This window comes from Mobula birostris, chromosome 3, assembly GCF_030028105.1.
Source record: "Mobula birostris isolate sMobBir1 chromosome 3, sMobBir1.hap1, whole genome shotgun sequence".
Lineage (NCBI taxonomy): Eukaryota > Metazoa > Chordata > Chondrichthyes > Myliobatiformes > Myliobatidae > Mobula > Mobula birostris.
In genome coordinates, this window is record NC_092372.1 from 160381862 (window position 1) to 160405212 (window position 23351).

A 23351-nucleotide genomic window follows, 5' to 3' on the forward strand; every position below is an offset into this window, starting at 1 on the left:
CTTAGCACTACTATTGATCTGTTGTTTGTGCATATGTATTGTTCTCTCTCTCTTTCACTCTCTCTCCCTTGCTTGCTGCAATGTGAATACACCAGTAAAGCAATCTCTCATGTGCATGCTTTTATTTAGTTGATATGTAGTTGCACAGACACAATTTCAACTCATTAATTGCTAGTAGAACTACTGACCTGATGTGGTTCTCTGGGCTGCTGGCATCATTGGTTCAAAGCTGTTACTTGAACGTATTGTATCTGCCTACCATCAGGTCCCCACAGACCCACTTGCCCCTGTGGCACAGTGGATAATAGTTTCTGGATATAGATAAGCCAACTAAAAACTGAATATGATTTCACTTTGCTTTGTAATGCATATTAAATTTAATATAATTTTAGTCATACAAGATGGAGCCTGGCCTCGAGGATTGAAATTTAACACAATGATACAGAACCTAAATTGCAGTATGGTTAGTGTTACAATTCACTCATTCAGCATATATGTAGCAATGTTGTACACATGCATTGCTTCTGTCTCCAATGTGACATCCCACACATTGGATATTAGAACAAAAGGCACCTTTTTGATCTGAAAACAGTTCCCATAGTTTGTGGGTTAACAAGCCAGATTTCTCACTCCAAGATTTTAAATTATAGGTTGTCACTTTTAAAACAATTGCTATACTGAAGTAATTACTCAAAATTCTACAATTGTTTGTTTAACAAATACAGAAACATTTACAAAAGAGATTTTCTCCATCTGCAGTGATGACCCTTGCTGGAAATGTTTAGCATGGGATATAGCAGAAGATGACTTGTTGATTACCCAAATATTTCAAATTTTGAACCTAAAGTGTGAGAAATTCTCTGGTACAGCATTATACATTGCAAATTTTAAACAAAATACCATAATACATATTTACAAATGCTCTGAGACAAGGATGAATTTTTAAAACATTTTTTTTACTTTTTCATAAGACCCAAAAGAAATTATAATAGTGCACTTAGTATAAAAAGTATAATTAGAAATTTACATTCACATTTAACATTTCCATGAATATTATCCACTTTTAACATTAAAGTTCAGACAAATATTGGATTCTTAAGTTAATTCTTGCAGTTCCAAAAGGGAGTGAAAGATATCTTACAATATTAAATATGCACATAAAAATAGACCCGTATTTAAATGTGGAAAATTAGCAAGCTTGCTGCAGTTCTTTTTTTAATGAAACTCATAGCAATGTTTTTTGTCATGTGACACAGCATAAAATTAATTGTTGTAAAATATTGGACTTAAATACAGAGGCCACAATGCTTGAAAATTTTTACAGTGCTCAACCTGCCTTTCCCACATGCAAAGTTGTTATCTTCATTATATGATGTTCACAGAGATTAGGTTGTGAAAATATTAGAATCAATAGTACAGAATGAATTTAATAACATCCCCTTTTCTCTGACAGAATACACTATACATATTCTTATAGTTGATGTTATTGCTACTGAGTAATAGTTATGGGGACAAAATGCAAGAGAAAGGCTTTCACCATTCAATAAATGCTGTAAAATTCTGTATCTTTTGACAAAGATTATCTATAATCAATGGGAGTTCTCTACCTTTGATATTTGATAGGTTTTAATATCAGTTGTGGAGGCCAACAAAAGAAGAATAGCAGTTTTTAAAATTGTGTCAACAGTCATGCGTACATAAATAAAACTTTGTTATAAAAATTAATTAGTCACCTGACATGTGCTTTTATAAATATCATACACAATCCATACTGTATAATCATTAATTATTTACAGAGAATATATACAGTACCATAAATTCTTGCAGAGAATGGTATGAGAAAGGCTGACATGGGAAGTATGAAACAAATGAAACAAAAAATAAATAAGGCAATATTTAATGGATAATTTAATAATGTGTGGATATGTCTATTGGCAGCTGAAGTAAAAAGTACTTACTTTATAACTTAAAGTCATATGGTAGTATGTTTTTTGTACATTTAGAAAACAAACAGAAATGGTATAATGTACAAATTCTAGTCATAAGTTATTCAGGCTTCTAAAATTCATCATTTCACTTAAAAAGATAATTTTCTATGCCAGAAATGTAGTTCTTTGCTGCTTCTAACAAGTAGTTAGCCCTTAATGTGCCAGTCCAAGCAACATTTCTCACATGACCCAAATCTTTAGCCTTTGGTTTCAATCGCAGCAATTCTGGTGGCAGATGGCCTATATAATCCTGGTGACTGTTCTAGGAAGACGTTCCTCTTTTCTGTGCTGGACTTCCAAACATCTGAATCTTCTTGCATGATCAGTGCACGCTGTCAATATTAACTGATCTTCTCCCATTGAACAGCTCAAAAGGCAGACTTCATTTTTGTGCCAACATTCATTATGCTTCTTCAACAACAGGAATGGGTGGAATACAATGCACAGGTTGATTTGTTTGCATTGTAGCAGCGTGAAGTGTCCCAAGTCCTGCCTTTACTGTGAAACTGGCCACTGATGACACTGAGGGACAGCTGGTCCCTAGTTTTGCTCTTCCATGTGAAAATATTTTTCTCCCTAAATTTGTTGAACTTGCTTGTGGATTAGTATTCACTTTTCCTTCAAGGAAATACGTCAGCATTTCTCCTTTTCCTTTAACACTGACTTTGCCACGACAGACAAACTCAAAGTTACACTTGTTGAGTATTCGATGGACATCTTCTGTTACCTGGAGATTGGTTGTTAGAAAGACTCTTAAGTCATATTCCCCTCTCCTCAAGAACTTAAAACACCTATAAGCAGTTAACATTTCAGATACACACATGGTGGATGCTGGTCAGAGGGTTATACTGGACATTTACTGAAGCTTGAACTGAAGTTAAATTCATTATTTACCGTATGTAAATGACTTAGGTATGAATATACACGGTTCACTTTGCTGATGATAGTAAATAAGGGGGTCTTGTTGATAATGAAGCAGGTTATAATGAATTGCAAAGAGATCTTGATGGTTAGAGAGATGGGCTGAGGAGTAGCAAATGGATTTCAACTTAGAAAAGTGTGAGGTGATGCATTTCAGACAGTCAAACTGGGGTAGGACTGGTAGGCCATAGGCAAGTGTTGTGGCACAGAGGGACCTGGGAGTGCTAGTGCATAGTTCACTGAAAACAGCTACACAAGTAGAAAGGGAGTTAAAGTGATTTGCATGCTCACCTTCATCAAACAGGGCATCGGATTTCAGAGTAGGGGCATTATGTTGCAAATATACAAGTCACTTGGAGATTTGTGTACAGTTCAGGTCACCCTGTTATGGGAAAACCATTGTCAAGGTGGAGAGAGTGCAGAAGAGATTAACAAGGATGCTGCCTGCACCAGAAAACCTGAGTTACAGGAGAGGTTGGCCATGCTAAATCTTTATTCATTGGAATGCAGGAGAATGACTGCTGGCATCATTGTAGTTCATAAAATTATGAGAATATGGATAAGGTGGACAGTCATATATTTTTCCTTAGGGTTGGGTAGTTCAAAAGTAGCAGGCACAGATAGACATAGAACATTACAGAACAGTACAGGCTCCTCACCCCACAATGTTGTGCTGACCTTTTCACCTCCTACAAAAACTATCTAACCCTTCTTTCCTACATAACCCTCCATTTTGCTATCATCCATGTGTTTGTCTAAGAGTTTCTCTTAGATATCTGAACAAATACACCACAGTTGTTACCAACTTTATCAAGACCTGAGAGGCTGAGCGTGTGCCTTCAAATGTATTGGAGATACCCAAACTAAAAGCCATGGATGAATTAGGAGATTTGTAGTTTGTTGTCTGATCATTGCTGTATGTTGTTCCTGCACTTACCTTGTAATCCTTGACTTCTTTACCATCTAATAAATGATCAATCTCTGTCTTAAGTAACCCCAGCAGATAAACATCTGAAAAGATTCCCTTCTCAGCAGGTTAAAGTTAAGTTAATACAGGGAGGTAAAACATATGATGATTTGAATTCAGGGCAGCTAGGCTGCTGTGATGACTTGGTTAAGCAGAGTAATTTAGAACAATATAATGAACATCATTGCATTATAGAGTGAGTAAATAATTATGAAGGAGAGATGGACTTGCCCTGGATATTCATTCCTGGTCAGTGGAGGTTAATTTGTAATGTAATTGCAACTATGCCCTGCATGCCACCTCCAAGGTTCAGTTCAGTTGAAGTCAATGATCTTGTTGTTTCCTAGCAACCAGCAATTAGCCTGCAGGTATAACTTTATATTCTTATGCTGTATGTACAATAACAAGTTACAACAACCAAAGATGCAAGAGAATATATAGTATATAATGCAGATATTTCAATAATTGAAATATATAGATAAGCAAGCAAAATAAAAATATATTCCAGGATGAAGGGGTGGTCCTATGAGGTTAGCTTAATAACTGTGGCTTGCAATTATTTCTGTTTAGATGAAGTGACTTTGTTGAGATAAACCAATCTGTCAGAAAGAAATCAACAGAATGTATCTGAGAGGTTCCTTCTTCCATTCTGGATTCAAAAAGTAATAAGCATATTCTCAGGAGCTGAGGATAGGGAACTTTTTTTCATTTACCTTTAGCATTGGACCTTTCTACCCTGGGGACTACAGATGTTCTTTCACTTCATTTGTTCATAGCTGAGGTTGACAGGGTTTGTGGTGCTTGAAGAAGTGTACAGGTTTGATGAGAAAGTAAACAAAGCCATAATCCTACCAAATGGCAAAGCAAACTTGAAGTGTCAGAGGGCTTATTTCTGCTCCTATTTTTAAAAATGTTTTTAGAGAACAATTAGTAAGATGAATAATAATTTAATGAGTAAGAAATTAAAAATTGTATGTCAATATATTTTAGGTTGTTGAGATCAGTATCTCCTGAAGTATTGTGAAAGAACAAATAACTAACTTGTATTTTGCCTTGAACGCCTGTGCTATCCATTCTGCTGGCAACGTTTACAGTGTTTCCCCATATGTCGTACTGTGGTCTTCTTGCTCCAATCACACCCGCCACTACAGGTCCAACATTTATTCCTATATAAAGGAAATAAAATGTGGTGGTGATTTCAAAATTGATCTTTGATCACAGTCTTACAAATAATGAAAAAAAACATAAGTCAAAGGAAAGGAGCAAATGAAAATAGCTCCTGCAAATTCAGATTACTCAACTAATTTCTTTTGTCATTTTATCCTTGACCGATATATTTAGTGAAATCTATAGTAAAAAAAATAAAATTCTACAATCAGTAACAATGCTCAAGAGCATCCTGCCTCATTTGGGAGAAGATAAGCTCAGAAATCAGCTACTAATGACCTCCTCTGAATATCCTATCCTCTTCTCTCAGCTTCTCTTTTCCTATCTTTAATGCTTTTCCAGCAGCAACAGAAACAAAGGAGTGCTATGGAAGAAGAAAAAGAAAAACCATGCTGCCCATTAGTCTCAATGAATTCAGAGACAAAATCTGCAAGTCATAGTCATACTTTATTGATTATGACTATGTCTTGCAGTTTTTGTCTCTGAGGAGCATGAGCACTTTAAAGAGCTTTTACATAAATAATAACGATTTACATACCATTGGATCACACCATGGATGGAAAACATAGAAAGCCTACAGCACAATACAGGCCCTTCGGCCCACAATGCTCTGCCGAACATATACATACTTCAGAAATTACCTAGGGTTACTCATAGCCCTCTATTTTTCTGAGCTCTATGTCCCTATCCAGGAGTCTCTTAACAGACACTATTGTATCTGCGTCCATCACTGTCGCTGGTAGCCCACTCCACACACTCACCACTCTCTGCATAAAAAAAACTTACCCCTGACATCTCTGTACCTACTTTCAAGCACTTTAAAACTGTGCCCTCTCGTTTTAGCCATTTCAGCCCTGGGAATAATCTTCTGACTATCCACACAATCAATGCCTCTCATCATCTTATACACCTCTGTCAGGTCGCCTCTCATCCTCCGTCACTCCAAGGAAAAAAGGCCAAGTTCACTCAACCTATTTTCATAAGGCATGCTCCCCAATCCAGGCAGCATCCTTGTAAATCTCATCTGAACTCTCTCTACAGCATGCACATCCTTCCTGTAGTGAGGTGACCAGAACTGAGCACAGTACTCCAAGTGGGGTCTGACCAGGGTCCTACATAGCTGTACATTACCTCTCGGCTCTTAAACTCAATCCCATGGTTGATGAAGGCCAACACACTGTACGCCTTCTTAACCACAGAGTCAACCTGAGCAGCAGCTTTGAGTGTCCTATGGACTCGGACCCCAAGATCCCTCTGATCCTCCACACCGCTAAGAGTCTTACCATTCATACTATATTCTACGCTCATATTTGACCTATCAAAATGAACCACCTGACACTTATCTGGGTTGAACTTCATCTGCCACGTCTCAACCCAGTTTTGCATCCTATCGATGACCCACTGTAATCTCTGACAGCCCTCCACACTATCCACAACATCCCCAACCTATGTGTTATCAGCAAATTTACAAACCTATCCCTCCACTTCCTCATCCAGGTCATTTATAAAAATCACAAAGAGTAGGGGTCCCAGAACAGATCCCCGAGGCACACCACTGGTCACCAACCTCCATGCAGAATATGACCCGTCTACAACCATTCTTTGCCTTCTGTGGGCAAGTCAATTCTGGATCCACAAAGCAATGTCCCTTTGGATCCCATGCCTCCTTACTTTCTCAATAAGCCTTGCATGGGGTACCTTATCAAATTCCTGGCTGAAATCTATATACACTACATCTACGGCTCTACCTTCATTAATGAGTTGGAAGGATGTTTAAGGAATGCATCTATCTAATGAAAGAATGTTACATATTCAGCACAGGGTGATGCACAGATTGATTGATAAGATGCTTCTTTTATACCCACAAAAGACATCATGCCAACAAGTTCTAGCCATTTTATTTGATCATCATGGGCACTAGATAAGCTTAACAGTCTTCACTCAGCATACATACACAGGCACATAGATGAACACCTACATAAAAAAGCACATGTCCTTATGTCATTGCCGAGTAGACTGTAGTAGGAATTCTGATGAAGCAACAGCCCTCCACCACTTATAGGGAATGATCCACAACTATAGATTCTTTGTGTTATATTTCAAGGATATAGGTGGGCCATAAAATTATATGAAATTTAATATTGTGTTAAACAGATGCATTTTCAAAGCCTTATTGAAAATACTGTGTAATTGATCGCCAACATTTCAGATAAGCACATTTGAGTTTATATAAACATACCTTAGGCACAATGTATCTTAGAACTTAGGATACATAAAATTATTAGCTTAATTAGAAAGTAAGATTACCAAATGTAATAATAAGTCAACTGCTTACCAACTCTCAAGACAAAGTCATTGTATGACTGATAGTTGATTTCATCTAGAACATCAAACATTTCTATTGCAAATTCTGCCAGAGTACTCAGATGGGAATATATTGATCTTTTTGCCTGCAGTTTGAAAAAGAGATGAAGAAATATTATCAAAAGTGGTTAACATCTACTTGTTGAATTGGAGTTGATGATATTGGATGTAGTATATGTTGAATGTTGATATTCAGGTGCATTCCATGTGGTATGAAGAGCTATCATAATATTAATGCTAATTTGCTTTTGTGTGGTAGCTGAGTTTGGTAAAAGGGGATATGCATGCAACACAGTCAGTGTAGTTAATTTCTTTAATTGCCATGTTGACTTATGGTCACAATAAGTTTGAGAGAAAGATTTTCTCAGAATCAGGGCCCAGTAAGTACCACATTAAGGATTCTGACCCAACTATCTTTTTAAATAGCTTGCCACAGAAAGTCACAAACATAATACTGCTTTTGTTAATCCATTACAAATGGAAAATCAAATATTTCCCAGGTAGAATATGATTTAAATGGTTTCTGGGTCAAATTTCATCACTCCAGAAACTTAATCTGATTTAATCCAATCACAAATTTCTTATATGCAACTGCAATGATTTTCCTGTAAAATCGTGTCTTTTTGCGGTAAATAAGTGCTGATTAAGATATTAGATTGTATTACTATGAAATTATGTCTGTCATTGGATACTGACAGAACTGCCAGATTTTAAATGTACTGCACTCTGGCAGAGCCCTAACACAGAAACATGCTCTGACAAGTTCCCTCTTCTTCAGTACACTGCTCCATCACTTCTCCAACCATTCTACTGAACTATGCCAATTGCCCATGCATATACTGCTCATATGACCCAATTGTCTGATTTGTCCTCAGATCTCTAATCACCACTGTTTCCTTTATCTAATATCCAATCCACATTTCCGTCATTAATGCAGACTCCCTCCTCTGAATCCTGCCTAAAGCATTGACTCAAACCTGACACCCATTCTCAGTTCTGTCTTGAATCCAAGCTCCAATCCTCTCTTTCTTTCCTAATCTCCAGGCTCAATGCAAGTCTTAAATATTCCTGGAGGCTTCTTTTAGGTACATCATCATACCTCAAAGAATGAAGGAAAATGTGGAAGATGCAACCAGGAAGGCTTGGTATCTTGGTTAAATTAAATTTTCATGTGACCCGTCACCAAAACTAATATTGGTGCTTCACTACACTTTATGCTATAGGATTTCTAACCCTCCATATTTTTTTAAGGCACAAGTCCTTAGTCATTACATTAATCAATGATGAAGAGGGAAATGATGGTTTGTTCATGTTCACAATTAACTTGTGTTCTGGTCAATTAATATTCTTTTCCTTTGCCTACCAAATAGGACAAGGAGGGCAGAGATTCATCACATCTGTCCCTGCCTCAGTGTAGTTTTGCCAGTAATTGATTGTTGTCAATCCCTGAATTGACTTTGAGTGCAAAAGCCTTTCAATGTGTGTTCCTGTGTTTGAATAAACATAAGCCTTCTAACAATCGTCTGAACTTTCAAATATCGGTGGACTTAGATTGTTCAGGTTGCTTAGAATAGCTTTAGAAAATGAGAGGAATGAGGTAGGGTATTATAACTGTGATACTGCCAGATTAGTAGTCCAGAAGCCTGCACTATTTCTTCAACAATGTCTCCTAAACCTGTTGTCCACATCACTTTTAAACACAACGACATGGGAACAACACCACCTGAAGTTTCCTCAAAGTCGCATATTATCTTCATAATGTTCGCATATTACCTTCATAAACAAGGCGGATGAACTTAGAGCATGGATCAATACATGGAACTATGACATTATGGCCACTACAAAGACTTGAATGACTCGGGGCAGGAATGGCTGCTGAGTGTGCCAGGATTTAGATGTTTCAAAAATGGGAGGGAGGGAGGCAAAAGTGCTGGGGGAGTGGCATTGTTAATCAGGGATAGTGCCATGGCTGCAGAAAAGGAGGAAGTCATGGAGGGATTGTCTATTAAGTCACTGTGCGTGGAAGTCAGAAACAGGAAGGAGTCAATAGCTCTACTGGGTGTTTTTCATAGTCCCCCAATTGTAACAGAGACATTGAGGAGCAAATAGGGAGGCAGATTCTGGAATGGTGCAATAATAATAGGGTTGCTCTGATGGGTGATTTTAACTTTCCTAATATTGACTGGCATCTCTTTAGTGGAAGGGGTTTAGATGGGGTGGAGTTTGTTAGGTGTGTTCAGCAAGGATTCCTGAAGCAACATGTAGATGAGCCAACTAGAGGAGAGGCTGTATTTGATCTCATACTAGGAAATGAACCTGGTCAGGTGTCAGATCTCTCAGTGGGAGAGCATTCTGGAGGTAGTGATCACAACTCTAATTTCCATTACCATAGTGCTGGAGAGGGATAGGAAAAGACAATTTAGGAAAACATTTATTTGGGGTAGGGGGAAATATGATATTAATAGGCAGGAACTCGGGAACATAAACTGTTCTCAGAGAAATGCACAGCAGAAATGTGGCAAATGTTCAGGGAACATTTGCATGGCATTCTGCATAGGTATGTTCCATTGAGGCAGGGGAAGGATGGTAGGGTAAAAGAACCATGGTGTACAAAGCATGTAGAATATCTAGTTAAGAAGAAAAGGAAAGCTTACAAAAGGTTCAAGAAACTAGGTACTATTAGAGCTCTAGAAAATTACAAGGATGCCTGGAAGGAGCTCAAGAATAAAATTAGGAGAACTAGAAGGGGCCATGAGAAGGCCTTGACGAGCAGGATTAAGGAAAACACCAAGGCATTCAACAAGTATGTGAAGAGCGAGAGGATGAGCCATGTGAGAATAGGACCAATCAGGAGCCACAGTGGAAACACGTGCATGGAGCTGGAGGAGGTAGTGGAGGGACTTAATAAATACTTTGTTTCAGTATTCACCAGTGAAAAAGACCTTGGCAATTGTGGGAATGACTTAGAGTGGACTGAAATGCTTAAGTGTATAGACATTAAACAAGAGGATGTGCTGGAGTTTTTGAAAGGTATTAAGTTAGATAAGTCACTGGGACCAGACAAGATATACCGTAGTCTACTGTGGAAAGTGAGCGAGGAGATTTCTGAGCCTGTGGCGATGACCTTAGTATCATCAGTAGTGTCAGGAGAAGTACCGGAGGAATGGAATGTTGCAAATGTTGTTCACTTGTTCAAGAAAGGGAGTAGAGATAACTCAAGAAATTATAGACCAGTGAGTCTTACTTCAGAGATAGGCAAATTGTTGGAGAAGATCCCGAGGCAGGATTTATGAGTATTTGGAGAGATACAACCTGAATAGCGATAGTCAGCATGGTTTTGTCAGCAGCAGGTCATGCCTTATGAGCTTGATGAATTTGTTCAAGTTGTAACAAAACACATTGATGAAGGTAGAGCAGTGGATGTAGTGTATATAGATTTCATTAAGGCATTTGATAAGGTTCCCCATACAAGGCTCATTCAGAAAGTAAGGAGGCATAGGACCTAAGGAGACCTTGCATTGTGGATCCAGAATTGGCTTGACCACAGAAGGCAAAGGGTGGTTGTGGATGGTTTGTATTCTGCATGGAGGTCGGTGACCAGTGGTGTTCCGCAGGGATCTGTTCTGGAACTCCACTTCTTTGTGATTTTTATAAATGACCTGGATGAGGAAGTAGAAGGGTGAGTTAGTAAGTTTGCTGATGACACAAAAGTTGAGAGTGTTTTGGATAGGCTGAAGGGCTTTCAGAGATTACAGTGCTACATTGATAGGATGCAGAACTGGGCTGAGAAGTGGCAGATGGACATCAACCCAGATAAGTGTGAAGTGGTTCATTTTGGTAGGTCAAATTTGAAGACCAAATATAATATTAAAGATTAGCCTCTTGGCAGGGTGCAGGACCAGCAAGATCTTGTGGTCCGTGTCTATACGGCACTCAAAGCTAAGTGTTGCTAAGAAGGTATATGGTGTGATGGCATTCATCATACGTGGGATTGATTTCAAGAGCTGTAAGGTAATGTTACAGCTATATAAGACCTTAGTTAGACCCCATTTGGAGTACTGTGTTCAGTTCTGGTCACCTCACTAGAGGAAGGATGTGGAACTGTAGAGGAGATTTCCAAGGATGTTGCCTGGAATGGAGAGTGTGTCTTATGAGAATAGGTTGAGTGAACTTGGCCTTTTCTCCTTGGAGCGACAGAGGATGAAAGGTGACCTGATCGAGGTGTATCAGATGATGGGAGGCATTGATTTTGTGGATAGCCAGAGGCTTTTTCACAAGGCTGAAATGGCTAACACAAGGGGGCATAGTTTTAAGGTGCTTGGAAGTAGGTACAAGGGGGATATCAGAGCTAAGATTTTTTTACACAAAGTGGTGGGTGCATGGAATGCACTGCTAGCGATGGTGGTGGAGGCAGTTACAATAGGGGTTTTTTTAAGAGACCCTTAGATAGGTATATGGAGCTTAGCAAAATAAAGCAGTGATCCCCAACCACCGGGCCGCGGACTGGTACTGGGCCGCAAAGCATGTGCTACCGGGCCGCTACGAAACGATATGATTTGGCGATATGAAACGATATCAGTCAGCTGCACCTTCCCTCATTCCGTCACGCCCACTGTTGAACTTGAATGTACGCGAGGTCCTTATACACGTGAGGTCATCAGTGACCCAAGACGTGCAAAGTAATGGGTCCATGACCCATTTGTGAATGTCCCCGGTGAATCATCCATGTCAGCGCGGGAAAAAGATCAACTCCTCGAGTTTGCAAATAACGGTGGGCTGAAAAGTATGTTTGACATAACATCTCTGCCGGCATTCTGGATCAAAGTCAAGGCTAAATATCCTGAGATAGCCACGAAAGCGCCGGGCATGTAAATGTCAGCCCAGATCAGAGGTGATTACCCATTGTGTTGCCTCTGATCTGGGCCGACATTCACGTGCCGGGTGGCACCTAATTAATTAGCTTGTTTATTTCGGCTTTTTTCTTAAAGGTGTGCTGGGTGCATTCCGGTCACCGCTGCATTCCTCGTGGCAATGTATCGGTCCACGGCCCGAAGGTTGAGGACCACTGTTATAATTGACTTATCACTATGTTTATGCGAGGAAAATATGTGCTGTGTGTTTAATATCAAATTTGTAAGATAAACCCTTCTAGAAATGAAATTGAGTGTATTAGCCACTTATAAGTAACTTATAGTTGACTTATCACCTATATTCCGGTTGTGTTTAACACCAGACCCCCTACCCCGAGTCGGCCGGTCCGCAAGAATATTGTCAATATTAAACCGGTCTGCGGTGCAAAAAAGGTTGGGGACCTCTTAAATAGAGGGCTATGCGGTAGGGAAATTCTCAACAGTTTCTAGAGTAGGTTTAATGGTCGGCACAACATTGTGGGCCAAAGGGTCTGTAATATTCTGCAGACTTCTAAAATCTAAAAAAATTATTGTGGCTGCAATAAAATCCTAGAACTTCTTTTGGCATTGTATGAGCATCTTCACCAAAAGATGGCAACAGTTCATGGGAATGCATAATTACTTCACAAGGGAAATTAGAAATGAATAATAAACATCATCTCTCACAAATGAAGAGAAAACAAAGACCTCAATACATAAATTTAAGATTGGTATGATTTTTTTTTGTTTATTAATAGGGAAGGAAACCTCCATTCCTTAACTTATGTTGTTTATGCATGATTTTGGTTTAGCACCATATGACTGATACATAACAGCCCTCTTAAGTGGTTTTGAAACCACTCAGTTGAAGGACAATGATGCACCCACTCCCAACTTTACTTTCACATCTTTATCTCGAAACGCTATATCTTTCTTTATGACTATGTCAAATTATTGACTGTGTAAATTACTTTACCAGCAACATAACATCCCATAAATAAAATGACTAGTGACACTGTTCCAAGTCTAGGCATAATTACTTTAACAAAGTCCTTATTTCCATTATAGGATTGACCTCCTGTTAAGGTCTTTTTCAAGTGCAGCTATGGACTTAGGCTATAAAGAGAAAAAGATAATTAACGTTAATACATGATGGCCTGGGGCTGCTCCCAGTTTCAGGAAGTTCAGGGGCCTCGTTGAATCTCAGATACTTTGGCAGGGCTCTCAGCTGAAGAGAAACTTAGACTAGAATTAAATAACCAATTACTTTGAAGCCAAATGTTTCTTATTGCACTTATTTTGCTAGAGTGCTTCTTGTTAGTGTACAGTTCTATATATAAAAAAGGAAACATTCATGTAAGCATTGTACTTTATAGTTCAGAAATAGACCATGTTGCCTACAAGGCACTAGTCTAACCTTATAATCTTTACAACCTTCCTCCTAACTTACTTCTCTTCAAAAGTTTCATTTCCCCTCATGCACTTATCTAGGACCCCTCAATGTTTTGGTGATAATAACCTCAATTATTCTTTATGAAAGAATCCCACATTCTCACCATTTATCTCTCCTGAATTACTCAGCGAAGTTAGTTTTGCCTCCTTTATTTTTATGGCTCTTCCTCCAAATCGAAACATTTTCACTACATTGGTCCTGTTCAACCATTCGTATTTTTAGAGACTAATAGCAGATTATCTTTACATCTTCAAGAAAAGAAGTCACATTTTATAGCACTGTTTGAGCTTTTCCGATAGTTACACACTCATAGTTCTGATAATATCCGAGATCATTTTTTTATTTCTCCATTGCTTCCATCTTATTTTGTAATATGCAGATGAGAATAATGCACAATCCTTTAAATGTGCAGTCCAACCAACTTCTGTATACTATTTTGTCTCAACCAAAACTGAACCTGTCCTTTCCAAACAAGCATTGCTGTTGAGTAGGAGACGGAACCTGGAACAATGTTCCCTTATTGAAACAAATGGAGATGTATTGTTCCAAATCTACACAGTTCAGATCTTTTTTCTAAACTTGCTGATATATTTTAGTATGTTAAGATAATATTCTCAAGAATTATGTCAAATGAACCAGCTTTAAACAAACAGTATATAATGCTAACCAATTGTGCTCTATACCAGCAACATCCATCAATTAGTTACATTGAACTAGACCCAACAGTAAGGCTCTTATGGTCATTGTTATGCCAGTTTAGCAATTTAGTGCAGCTGGATATGCAATCAATGCATGCCACAAACCCTAAAGGTAACACACATAACAGCCCTTTAAAGGGTCAAAGCTTTCATCTGATATCCTGTAGTTATTCAGATTTCCAACTATTTAATGTGCACATGGGTCAAGATTTTTCCAAAGAGAATCCCTTTCGTTTTGTTTCTTCCCAAACTGATCGCCATCATTATTGCCTGGCTAAAGAACAGGCTGGTTGTTAAATAATCTGTACCTTGTTACCAAATCTCTTTCATGGATTCAGTACTCCATAGCTCAGAGATATTTATTGGCTTTATTGCCCTCTGAGAAACTATGCTCCTCAAGTTCTGACCTCTTGATTAACACTGGATTTAGTAATTCCATCATTAGTTCTATGTTTTTAATTGCTAATTCTCTAAATACTGGCATTGCAGCATTAAAGTTTTAGCATGCTTACTTGTATAAATTGCTTTTTAAAATCAAACTTTTTGATCATGCTTTTGGCAACTGCTTCCATGTCTCCTTATATCATTTATGGTTAATAATTCCCTTATAAAATAACTAGCAATAATTTTGTTGTGCAAATGATGTTATGCAGGAGTTGTAATTGCCCTTAGCAACACAGAAAACAATAGGTGAAGAAAAGTACAACTGATTAGCCTTCTGCCATCCTAGTCACCAATTCAATCTGTTGTTGACAAATCATAGTAATCAATCTCAAACAACTGGTATACGGTACATCAGACACAGACGAGGAATGTAGAAGGGCCTTGGGAACTATTGTAAAAGCTAATATTTTCCTCACAATCACACTGCATTTGACCAATTCCATGTCTCTATTTACTCATATGCCATGTCCCAAACTATTACTTTCTGAAAGAAAATTACATTTAAGTCAATTAACTCTATCTACTTCCATTTTCTTGTGAAGGAATCTGTTCACATATTCACTAATATATTGTTTGCATGGATTTATGTTGTATAATGTTCAATGTTCCTTCAAACACTGACTGCCAAGTTTGGCTCCATTGTTTAAATCTATATTGTCATAACCTCTATTGTACTGTATGGATGCATGGTGAAAACTATTTTCTGACTGGTTCTTATACTGTAATTCAGGTCATGAATCTCACACCTTTGCTGCTAGCTCAATCAATTATCCTTGTCATGGTGAATTAGTAGTCCAATTTTACCTTAAATGCAAAGAAATCTCCAAGTTGTAGCCTTAAAATGAAATTCCTCTTTGGCTCTTTCTGCTGCTGTCTGTCAGGAGTTTGTATATTCTTCCCATGACCACGTGAGTTTTGTCCGGGTGCTCCGGTTTCCACCTACAGTCCAAAGGCATACCGGTTGGTAGGTTAATCAGTCATTGTCAGTTGTCCCATGATTAGGCTAGGGTTCAATTGAGGGTTGCTGGTTGACATGCCTCGATGTGCCGGAAGGGCCTGTTCTGTGCTGTATCAATAAATAAATAAATGCATTGCATGTGTTGATAAAGGGATCCAAAATGAACTAGAAGAGGTCATCCAGAGGTTCTGAGTGCCAGTTATACTATCTATAACAGTTAATAAGGATGGGCAACTTTAAATCTTGATAAGGTTCCTACAAAGTTAGTACAGATAATTTTATGGCATGAGAACTGCAAAGCAGGTTGTTGTTGGTCATGGCTGAGTGCCAGTTAAATTAACTACTGGTACTTATTATTGAGGCTGCAATTCAAAGTTTTGAGATCACTTGAGCTAGTACCTTCTTTCAATAAGAACTTGGGTCTAGCATCAAAGCTCCGGGAGGAGGAGGAGGTCCATGAGAATAACAAAGAATTCTTTGAAGAAAATTCTGAATCCCATTTGAATGCATTTCTTCCTTTGCTCTTCACTTGCTGCTTTATATAGGAAGAAGACGTTCGAATCCATGGACTCTTCTCACTGCCTTTGTAAACCAGTCAATATAATTAAATTGGTAACAACATCTCTTCAATGCTGATAACTGACATAGCTACACCTCAAGGTTGTGTGAATGCTCCTGCTCTACTCTCTATACATACAGTATATGACTCTGTGGCTAAGCACAGCTCCAAGGCCATTTACAAATTCACCTATGACACCATTGTTATTAGGCAAATCATAGGTGGTGAGGAATCAGTATACAGAAGTTAGATGAGACATATGGTTGAGTGGTGCCTCTCAATTAGCTCAGTAAAACTAAAAAGCTGATTTTTGACTTCAGGAAGAAAAAGGAGGGCCAATATGTGCTAGTCCACATTGGGAGATCAACATGGAACAGACTGAACAACATTAAATTCCTGGTCATTAACAAATTGGACGACCTGCCTTGGGCTGAGAACTTCGATGCAATCACAAGGAAGGCACATCTGGATTTATTTTCTTAGATTAATGAGGTTCAGCATTTCAATAATTACTCTAACAAGCTTCTATGAATGTACTGTTGAAAGTATCCTGACTGGTTGCATCATGGTCAGATATAACAAAGCAGATTCACAGGAACGAAAGAAACTGCAGAGAAGTAGTGGACTCAGCCCAATACATCACAGCCACATCCCTCCTTCAGAAACCTGAAGTCACACAGCACCTGGTTCAAGCACAGCTACTTCCCTTCAGTCATTTAGCGCTTGAACCGACCTACGCAATCTGAATCACTACCTCATATTGCAATGACATGATCACTTTGATATGCAATGGTCTTTACTTTTAAAAAAAATGCTGTTCTTTCTTGTAGTAAATCCAGCAATAATTTTCACATAACTTTAACCCAGGAGTTCCCAACCTTTTTTATGCCATGGACCCTTAATATTTACCAAAGAGTCCATGGACCCAAGGTTGGGAATCTTGTCCAAAACCATTCTGTTCTCTCCACAGTTTCATCAACTGGCCCTTTCAGATTCTACCACTCATCTACACACTAAAGCAATTTACACTGACAATCAACCTAACAACCTACATATTTTTTTAAGAATGTGGGAGGAAACTGGAGCAGCTGAAGGAACCCCACATGGTTGTAGGAAGAATATGGAAACTCCATGCAGACAACACCAAAAGTCAGATTTGTTCTACCAAGGCCACTCGAGCGATGAGGCAACAGTTCTTTTTTTTTTAAACCAAGGCAACCTGTGCTACTGTGTCAACTGAGAAAAAAATAGACCGAGGTTATAGTAGGAATATGCAAAGGCACTTCAGGTGAAATAAAATGTTGAGTAGATGTAATCATGATAGGTGTTGAAATTAAAATTAAAGAAAGCTATGTAAAAGCAAGTGTTTGTTAGGCAACAGGATTAGTAGCAGTAGAATGCAACTGTTCAGCTGAGAAGTTAAAATAATAATAATAACAGTAATAAGTTTCTCTTAATTAGATTGAGAGGAAACACTCACGGTACTTTTGAATGCCTTTTTATGATTAGACATAGACATAAGACAAAGGAGCAGAACTCGGCCATTCAGCCCATCAAGTCTGCTCCGCCATTTTATCATGAGCTGATCCATTCTCCCATTTAGTCCCACTCCCCCACCTTCTCACCATAACCTTTGATGCCCTGGTTACTCAGATACCTATCAATCTCTGCTTTAAATACACCCAATGACTTGGCATCCACTGCTGCCCGTGGCAACAAATTTCATAGATTCACCACTCTCTGGCTAAAAAAAAATTTCTTTGCATTTTTGTTCTGAATGGGCACCTTTTAATGCTTACGTCATGCCCTCTCGTACTAGATTCCTCCACCATGGGAAACGATTTTGCCACATCCACTCTGTCCATGCCTTTCAATATTCGAAATGTTTCGATGAGGTCCCCTCTCATTCTTCTAAGTTCTAAGGAATACAGTCCAAGAGCGGACAAACGTTCCTCATATGTTAATCCTCTCATTCCCAGAATCATTCTAGTGAATCTTCTCTGAACCCTCTCCAACGTCAGCACATCCTTTCTTAAATAAGGAGCCCAAAACTGCCCACAGTACTCCAAGTGAGGTCTCACCAGCGCCTTATAGAGCTCAACATCACATCCCTGCTCCTATGCTTTATTCCTCTAGAAATGAATGCCAACATTGCATTCGTCTTCTTCACCACTGACTCAACCTGGAGGTTAACCTTAAGTGTATCCTGCACGAGGACACCAAGTCCCGTTGCATCTCAGAACTTTGAATTCTGTCCCCATTTAAATAATAGTCTGCCCGTTTATTTCTTCTGCCAAAGTGCATAACCATACACTTTCCAACATCGTATTTCATTTGCCACTTCTTTGCCCATTCTCCTAATCTATCCAAGTCTCTATGCAGACTCTGTTCCCTCAGCACTACCGGCCCCTCCACCTATGTTTGCATCAAAAGCAAACTTAGCCACAAAGCCACCTGTTCCATAATCCAAATCGTTGATGTACAACGTAAAAAGAAGCGGCCCCAACACGGACCCCTGTGGAAAACCACTGGTAACCAGCAGCCAACCAGAATAGGATCCCTTTATTTCCACTCTCTATTTCCTGCCAATCAGCCAATGCTCTATCCACGTATGTAACTTTCCTATAATTCCATGGGCTCTTATCTTGTTAAGCAGCCTCATGTGTGGCAGCTTGTTAAAGGTCTTCTGAAAATCCAAATATACAACATTCACTGCATCTCCCTTGTCTAGCCTACTTGTAATTTCCTCAAAAAATTGCAATGGGTTTGTCAGGCAGGATTTTCTTTTAAGGAAACCGTGCTGAGTTCCGCCTATCTTTCATATCCTTCCAGGTACTCCGTAACCTTATCCTTGACAATCGACTCCAACAACTTCCCAACTACCAATGTCAAGTTAACAGGTCTATAATTTCCTTTTTGCTTCCTTGCCCCCCTCTTAAATAGTGAAGTGACATTGCAATCTTCCAGTCCTCCAGAACCATGCCAGAATCTATTGACTAAGATCATTGCTAATGCCTCTGCAATCTCCACAGCTATTTCCTTCAGAACATGAGGGTGCATTCCATCTGGTCCGGGAGATTTATCTACCCTTAGATTATTCAGCTACCTGAGTACTTTCTCTGTCGTAATTGTGACTGCGCACACTTCTCTTCCCTGATACCCTTGAGTGTCCAGTGTACTGCTGATGTCTTCCTCAGTGAAGACATGCAAAATACTCGTTCAATTCCTCTGCAATCCCCTTATCCCCCATACAATTTCTCCAGCATCATTTTCTATTGGTCCTATATCCACTCTCACCTGTCTTTTACTCTTTATATACTTGAAAAAGCTTTTAGTATCCTCTTTGATATTATTTGCTAGCTTCCTTTCATAGTTCATCTTTCCCCTCTTAATGACCTTCTTATAGTTTCCTTTTGTAAGCTTTTAAAAACTTCCCAATCCTCTGTCTTCCCACTAATTTTTGCTTCCTTGTATGCCCTCTGCTTTAACTTTGGCTTTGATTTCTCTTGTCAACCATGGTTGCATCCTTTTTCCATTCGAAAATTTCTTCTTTCTTGGAATATATCTGTCTTGCACCTTCCTCACTTCTCGCATATACTCCTTGCTGCTCTGCCATCCTTCCCGCCAGTGCCCCTTTCCTGTCAACATTGGCCAGTTCCTTTCTCGTGCCACTGTAATTTCCTTTACTCCACTGAAATACTGACACATCGGATTTCGGCTTCTCTTTCTCAAATTTCACAGTGAACTCAGTCATGTTATGGTCACGGTCTTCTAGGGGTTCCTTCACCTCAATCTCTCTAATCACCTCTGGTTCATTACACAACACCCAATCCAGTACAGCCGATCTCCTAGTGGGCTCAACAACAAGCTGTTCTAAAAAGCCATCTCGCAGACATTCTACAAATTCTCTCTCTTGAGATCCAGTGCCGACCTGATTTTCCCAATCCACTCGCATGTTAAAATCCCCCACAATTATCATAACACTGCCCTTCTGACAAGCCTTTTCCAGTTCCTGTTGTAGTTTGTAGTCCACATCACTGCAGCTGTTTGGAGGCCTATAAATAACTGGCATTAGGGTCCTTTTACCCCTGCGATTTCTTAGCTCAACCTTTAAAGATTCTGCACCTTCCGATCCTATGTCACCTCTTTCTAATGATTTGATATCATTTCTTACCAATAAAGCCACGCCACCCCCTCTGCCTACCTTCCTGTCCTTCCAATACACCGTGTATCCTTGGACGTTCAGCTCCCAGAGACATGCATCCTTTAGCCACGTCTCAGTGATGGCCACAATATCATACCTGCCAATCTGTAACTGTACGACAATATCATCCACCTTATTCCTTATGCTGCGTGCATTTAAGTATAACACTTTAAGACCAGTATTTGGTACTTATTGCTTTGATTGCACTGCAACTCATCCCAATGGCTGTAAATTTGCCCCATCACCTGCCTGTCCTCCCTGACATCGTTACTGCTCACTATCTTAGATTTATTTCTGTTTTCCCCTTCCTCCGCTCTATCATTCTGGTTCCCATCCCCCTGCCAAATTAGTTTAAACCCTCCCTAACAGCTCTATTAAACCTTCCCGCCAGGATATTGGTCCCCTTCGGGTTCAGGTGTAGCCCGTCCTTTTTGAACAGGTCATACTTCCCCCAGAAGAGATCCCAATGATCCAAGAATCTGAAGCCCTGCCCCCTACACCAGTCTCTCAGCCACACATTCATCTGCCTGATCCTACTATTCTTGCCCTCGCTAGCACGTGGCACAGGTAGCAATCCTGAGATTACTACCCTGGAGGTCCTGCTTCTCAGCTTCCTTCCTATCTCCCGGAATCTCTCTTCGGGATCTCCTGCCTTTTCCTATCTATATCATTGGTACCAACATGTACCAAGACAACTGGCTGCTCGCCCTCTCCCTTCAGAATATTCTGGACCTGATCCGAGACATTCTGTACCCTGGTACCTGGGAGGCAACACACCATGCGGGTATCTCTATCAGGCTCACAGAATCTCCTGTCTGTTCCCCTAACTATGGAATCCCCTATGACTACCGCATTCCTCTTCTTCCCCCCTGCACAACAGCACCAGGCTCAGTGCCAGAGACCCGGTCACCGTTGGCGTCCCCTGTCAGGTCATCCCCCTCAACAGCATCCAAAACGAGATACTTGTTGAGGGGGGCAGCCACAGGAGTACTTTCCACTATCCCGGCATTTCCCTTCCCTCTTCTGACAGTCACCCAGTTTTCTGACCCCTGTAGCTTAGGGATGACTGCCTCCCTGTAGCTCCTGTCTGTTACCTCTTCACTTTCCCTAATAAGCAGTAGGTCATCAAGCTGCAGCTCCAAATCCCTAACACGATCTCTGGGGACCTGGTGCAGATGTGGCCATCAGTGAGGCTGGAGGTCTCTCAGGATTCCCACATCTGACACTCTGAACAAAGCACTAACCCTGCAGGCATGCTACCTAATTCTACAGGAATGAAACAAGGAAAAATAAGACTACTCACCCACTTTACCTCGCCAAACACACAAACTTTTTAAACCGTTAGCTCGTACCATTAGCTGTGTGAGCCCTGCTGTTCTTGTGTCTGTCAGGGCCGACTCGCCAAGGGGAAAAAAAAAGAGTTGGTGCCTTGCTCTCACCTCTTCCCGTTACCACCTAAGCCCCTGATTATTTGCTCCCCTGATTATTTTTATATATTAGAGAATGCATAATGCCTAATCTTTCAGAAGGAATACACTTGAAGCTCGAAGCAACTTCTCTGGATTCACATTTTCTCTTCTGGTTTTTGTCAAAAACCACATTGTGTCTTCCAGCTGAAGATGGTAGTTATTAATATTCAAGATAATATATATAAAGGATCAGTTTCCCTTATTAAACAATTGCATATTAAACTATTGTAAAATATTAACAATAAATTTATAACTTATTCAAAAATATTTCTTTCAATTTGGATGAAGTCTAGAGAATACCAATTTTTTTTTTATGCTCCAGAACAAGAGAGTATGAAAGTTGATCCTTGTAAATTTGGCAAAGTTAAAGAGTAATTTTCTGAAGTCTGAATTGAAGTAACTGGAAAAAAATGGCCTTCGAGATGGTTTGCAGCCAATAAAAACAATACTGTTTTCCAGAAATAATTAGAACTCATTTCAAGAATTGATGATGGAGCCACAAAGCAAAAGGTGAGGTAAGGATATAAAAACTAAATAAAGCCTTGTCAGAATTTGTAGAGTAGGGAATATAACATTTAATGTAAAACAAATAGGACAATGAACAGGTGGTAATGTAATGAATGGCTCAGCCAGTCAGGAGCAGAGTAAGGTCAAAGAAAAAAACTAAAATTGATGCATTAATTAAAAGAAAACATATAAAGTCACTGAACAAACTATGTTATCAGACCTGTTATGTCAATTAAACTATGGCAATTATTGCATTTCCACAAAATAAGCTCTTCTTTTCCAGTCAATTTTACAAATTGTATCCTATTGAAATGTATCACATTCTTTGGTTGACAGAATATGTGCATCACTCTTTGAATAAGAAACAAGAATGTGACGATTTTGAGTGCAGATGGCTGTTTACTGTAACTGAACTTCAACTTGTCAAAGTGACAGCCAATATTGCTCAGTCATCTGGGCCCTAATCTAGAGATTAAGTCATGGAAAACAAGATATCACTGCTGAAGCGCTATAGTGTTTGTCATGAAAAAGCAAGTAGAAACAATGTACTGTTTATTTGTGGATGCTCGTTACAAAGCAGATGCAATATATTTAGGTGAAATAAACATAGAACACTACATCACAGGAACAGGCCATTCAGCCCACAATGTTGTGTCAAACCAATTAGTTATCAAATAGCCCACTAAACTGATCTCCTCTACTTTCACAACATCCACATCCTTCTATTTTCCTCACATTCATGTGCCTATCTAAATAGCTCTTA

The 23351-nt window shown here is 39.3% G+C and overlaps 1 protein-coding gene across 1 annotated transcript in view; it reads right to left on the reverse strand.

Annotated features, from left to right (window-relative positions):
- Positions 1 to 978: 978 nt before the first annotated feature.
- The window catches only part of LOC140194748 (adenylate cyclase type 1-like), a 283950-nt gene continuing 261577 nt past the window's right edge, over positions 979 to 23351 (reverse strand). The window contains exons 18-20 of the mRNA XM_072252008.1: positions 7379 to 7493; positions 4918 to 5042; positions 979 to 2715 (exon numbers count right to left, since the gene is read on the reverse strand). Of these exons, the coding sequence (XP_072108109.1) occupies positions 2392 to 2715; positions 4918 to 5042; positions 7379 to 7493 (564 nt within the window). The 3' untranslated portion in view covers positions 979 to 2391. The remainder of the gene's footprint in view (positions 2716 to 4917; positions 5043 to 7378; positions 7494 to 23351) is intronic.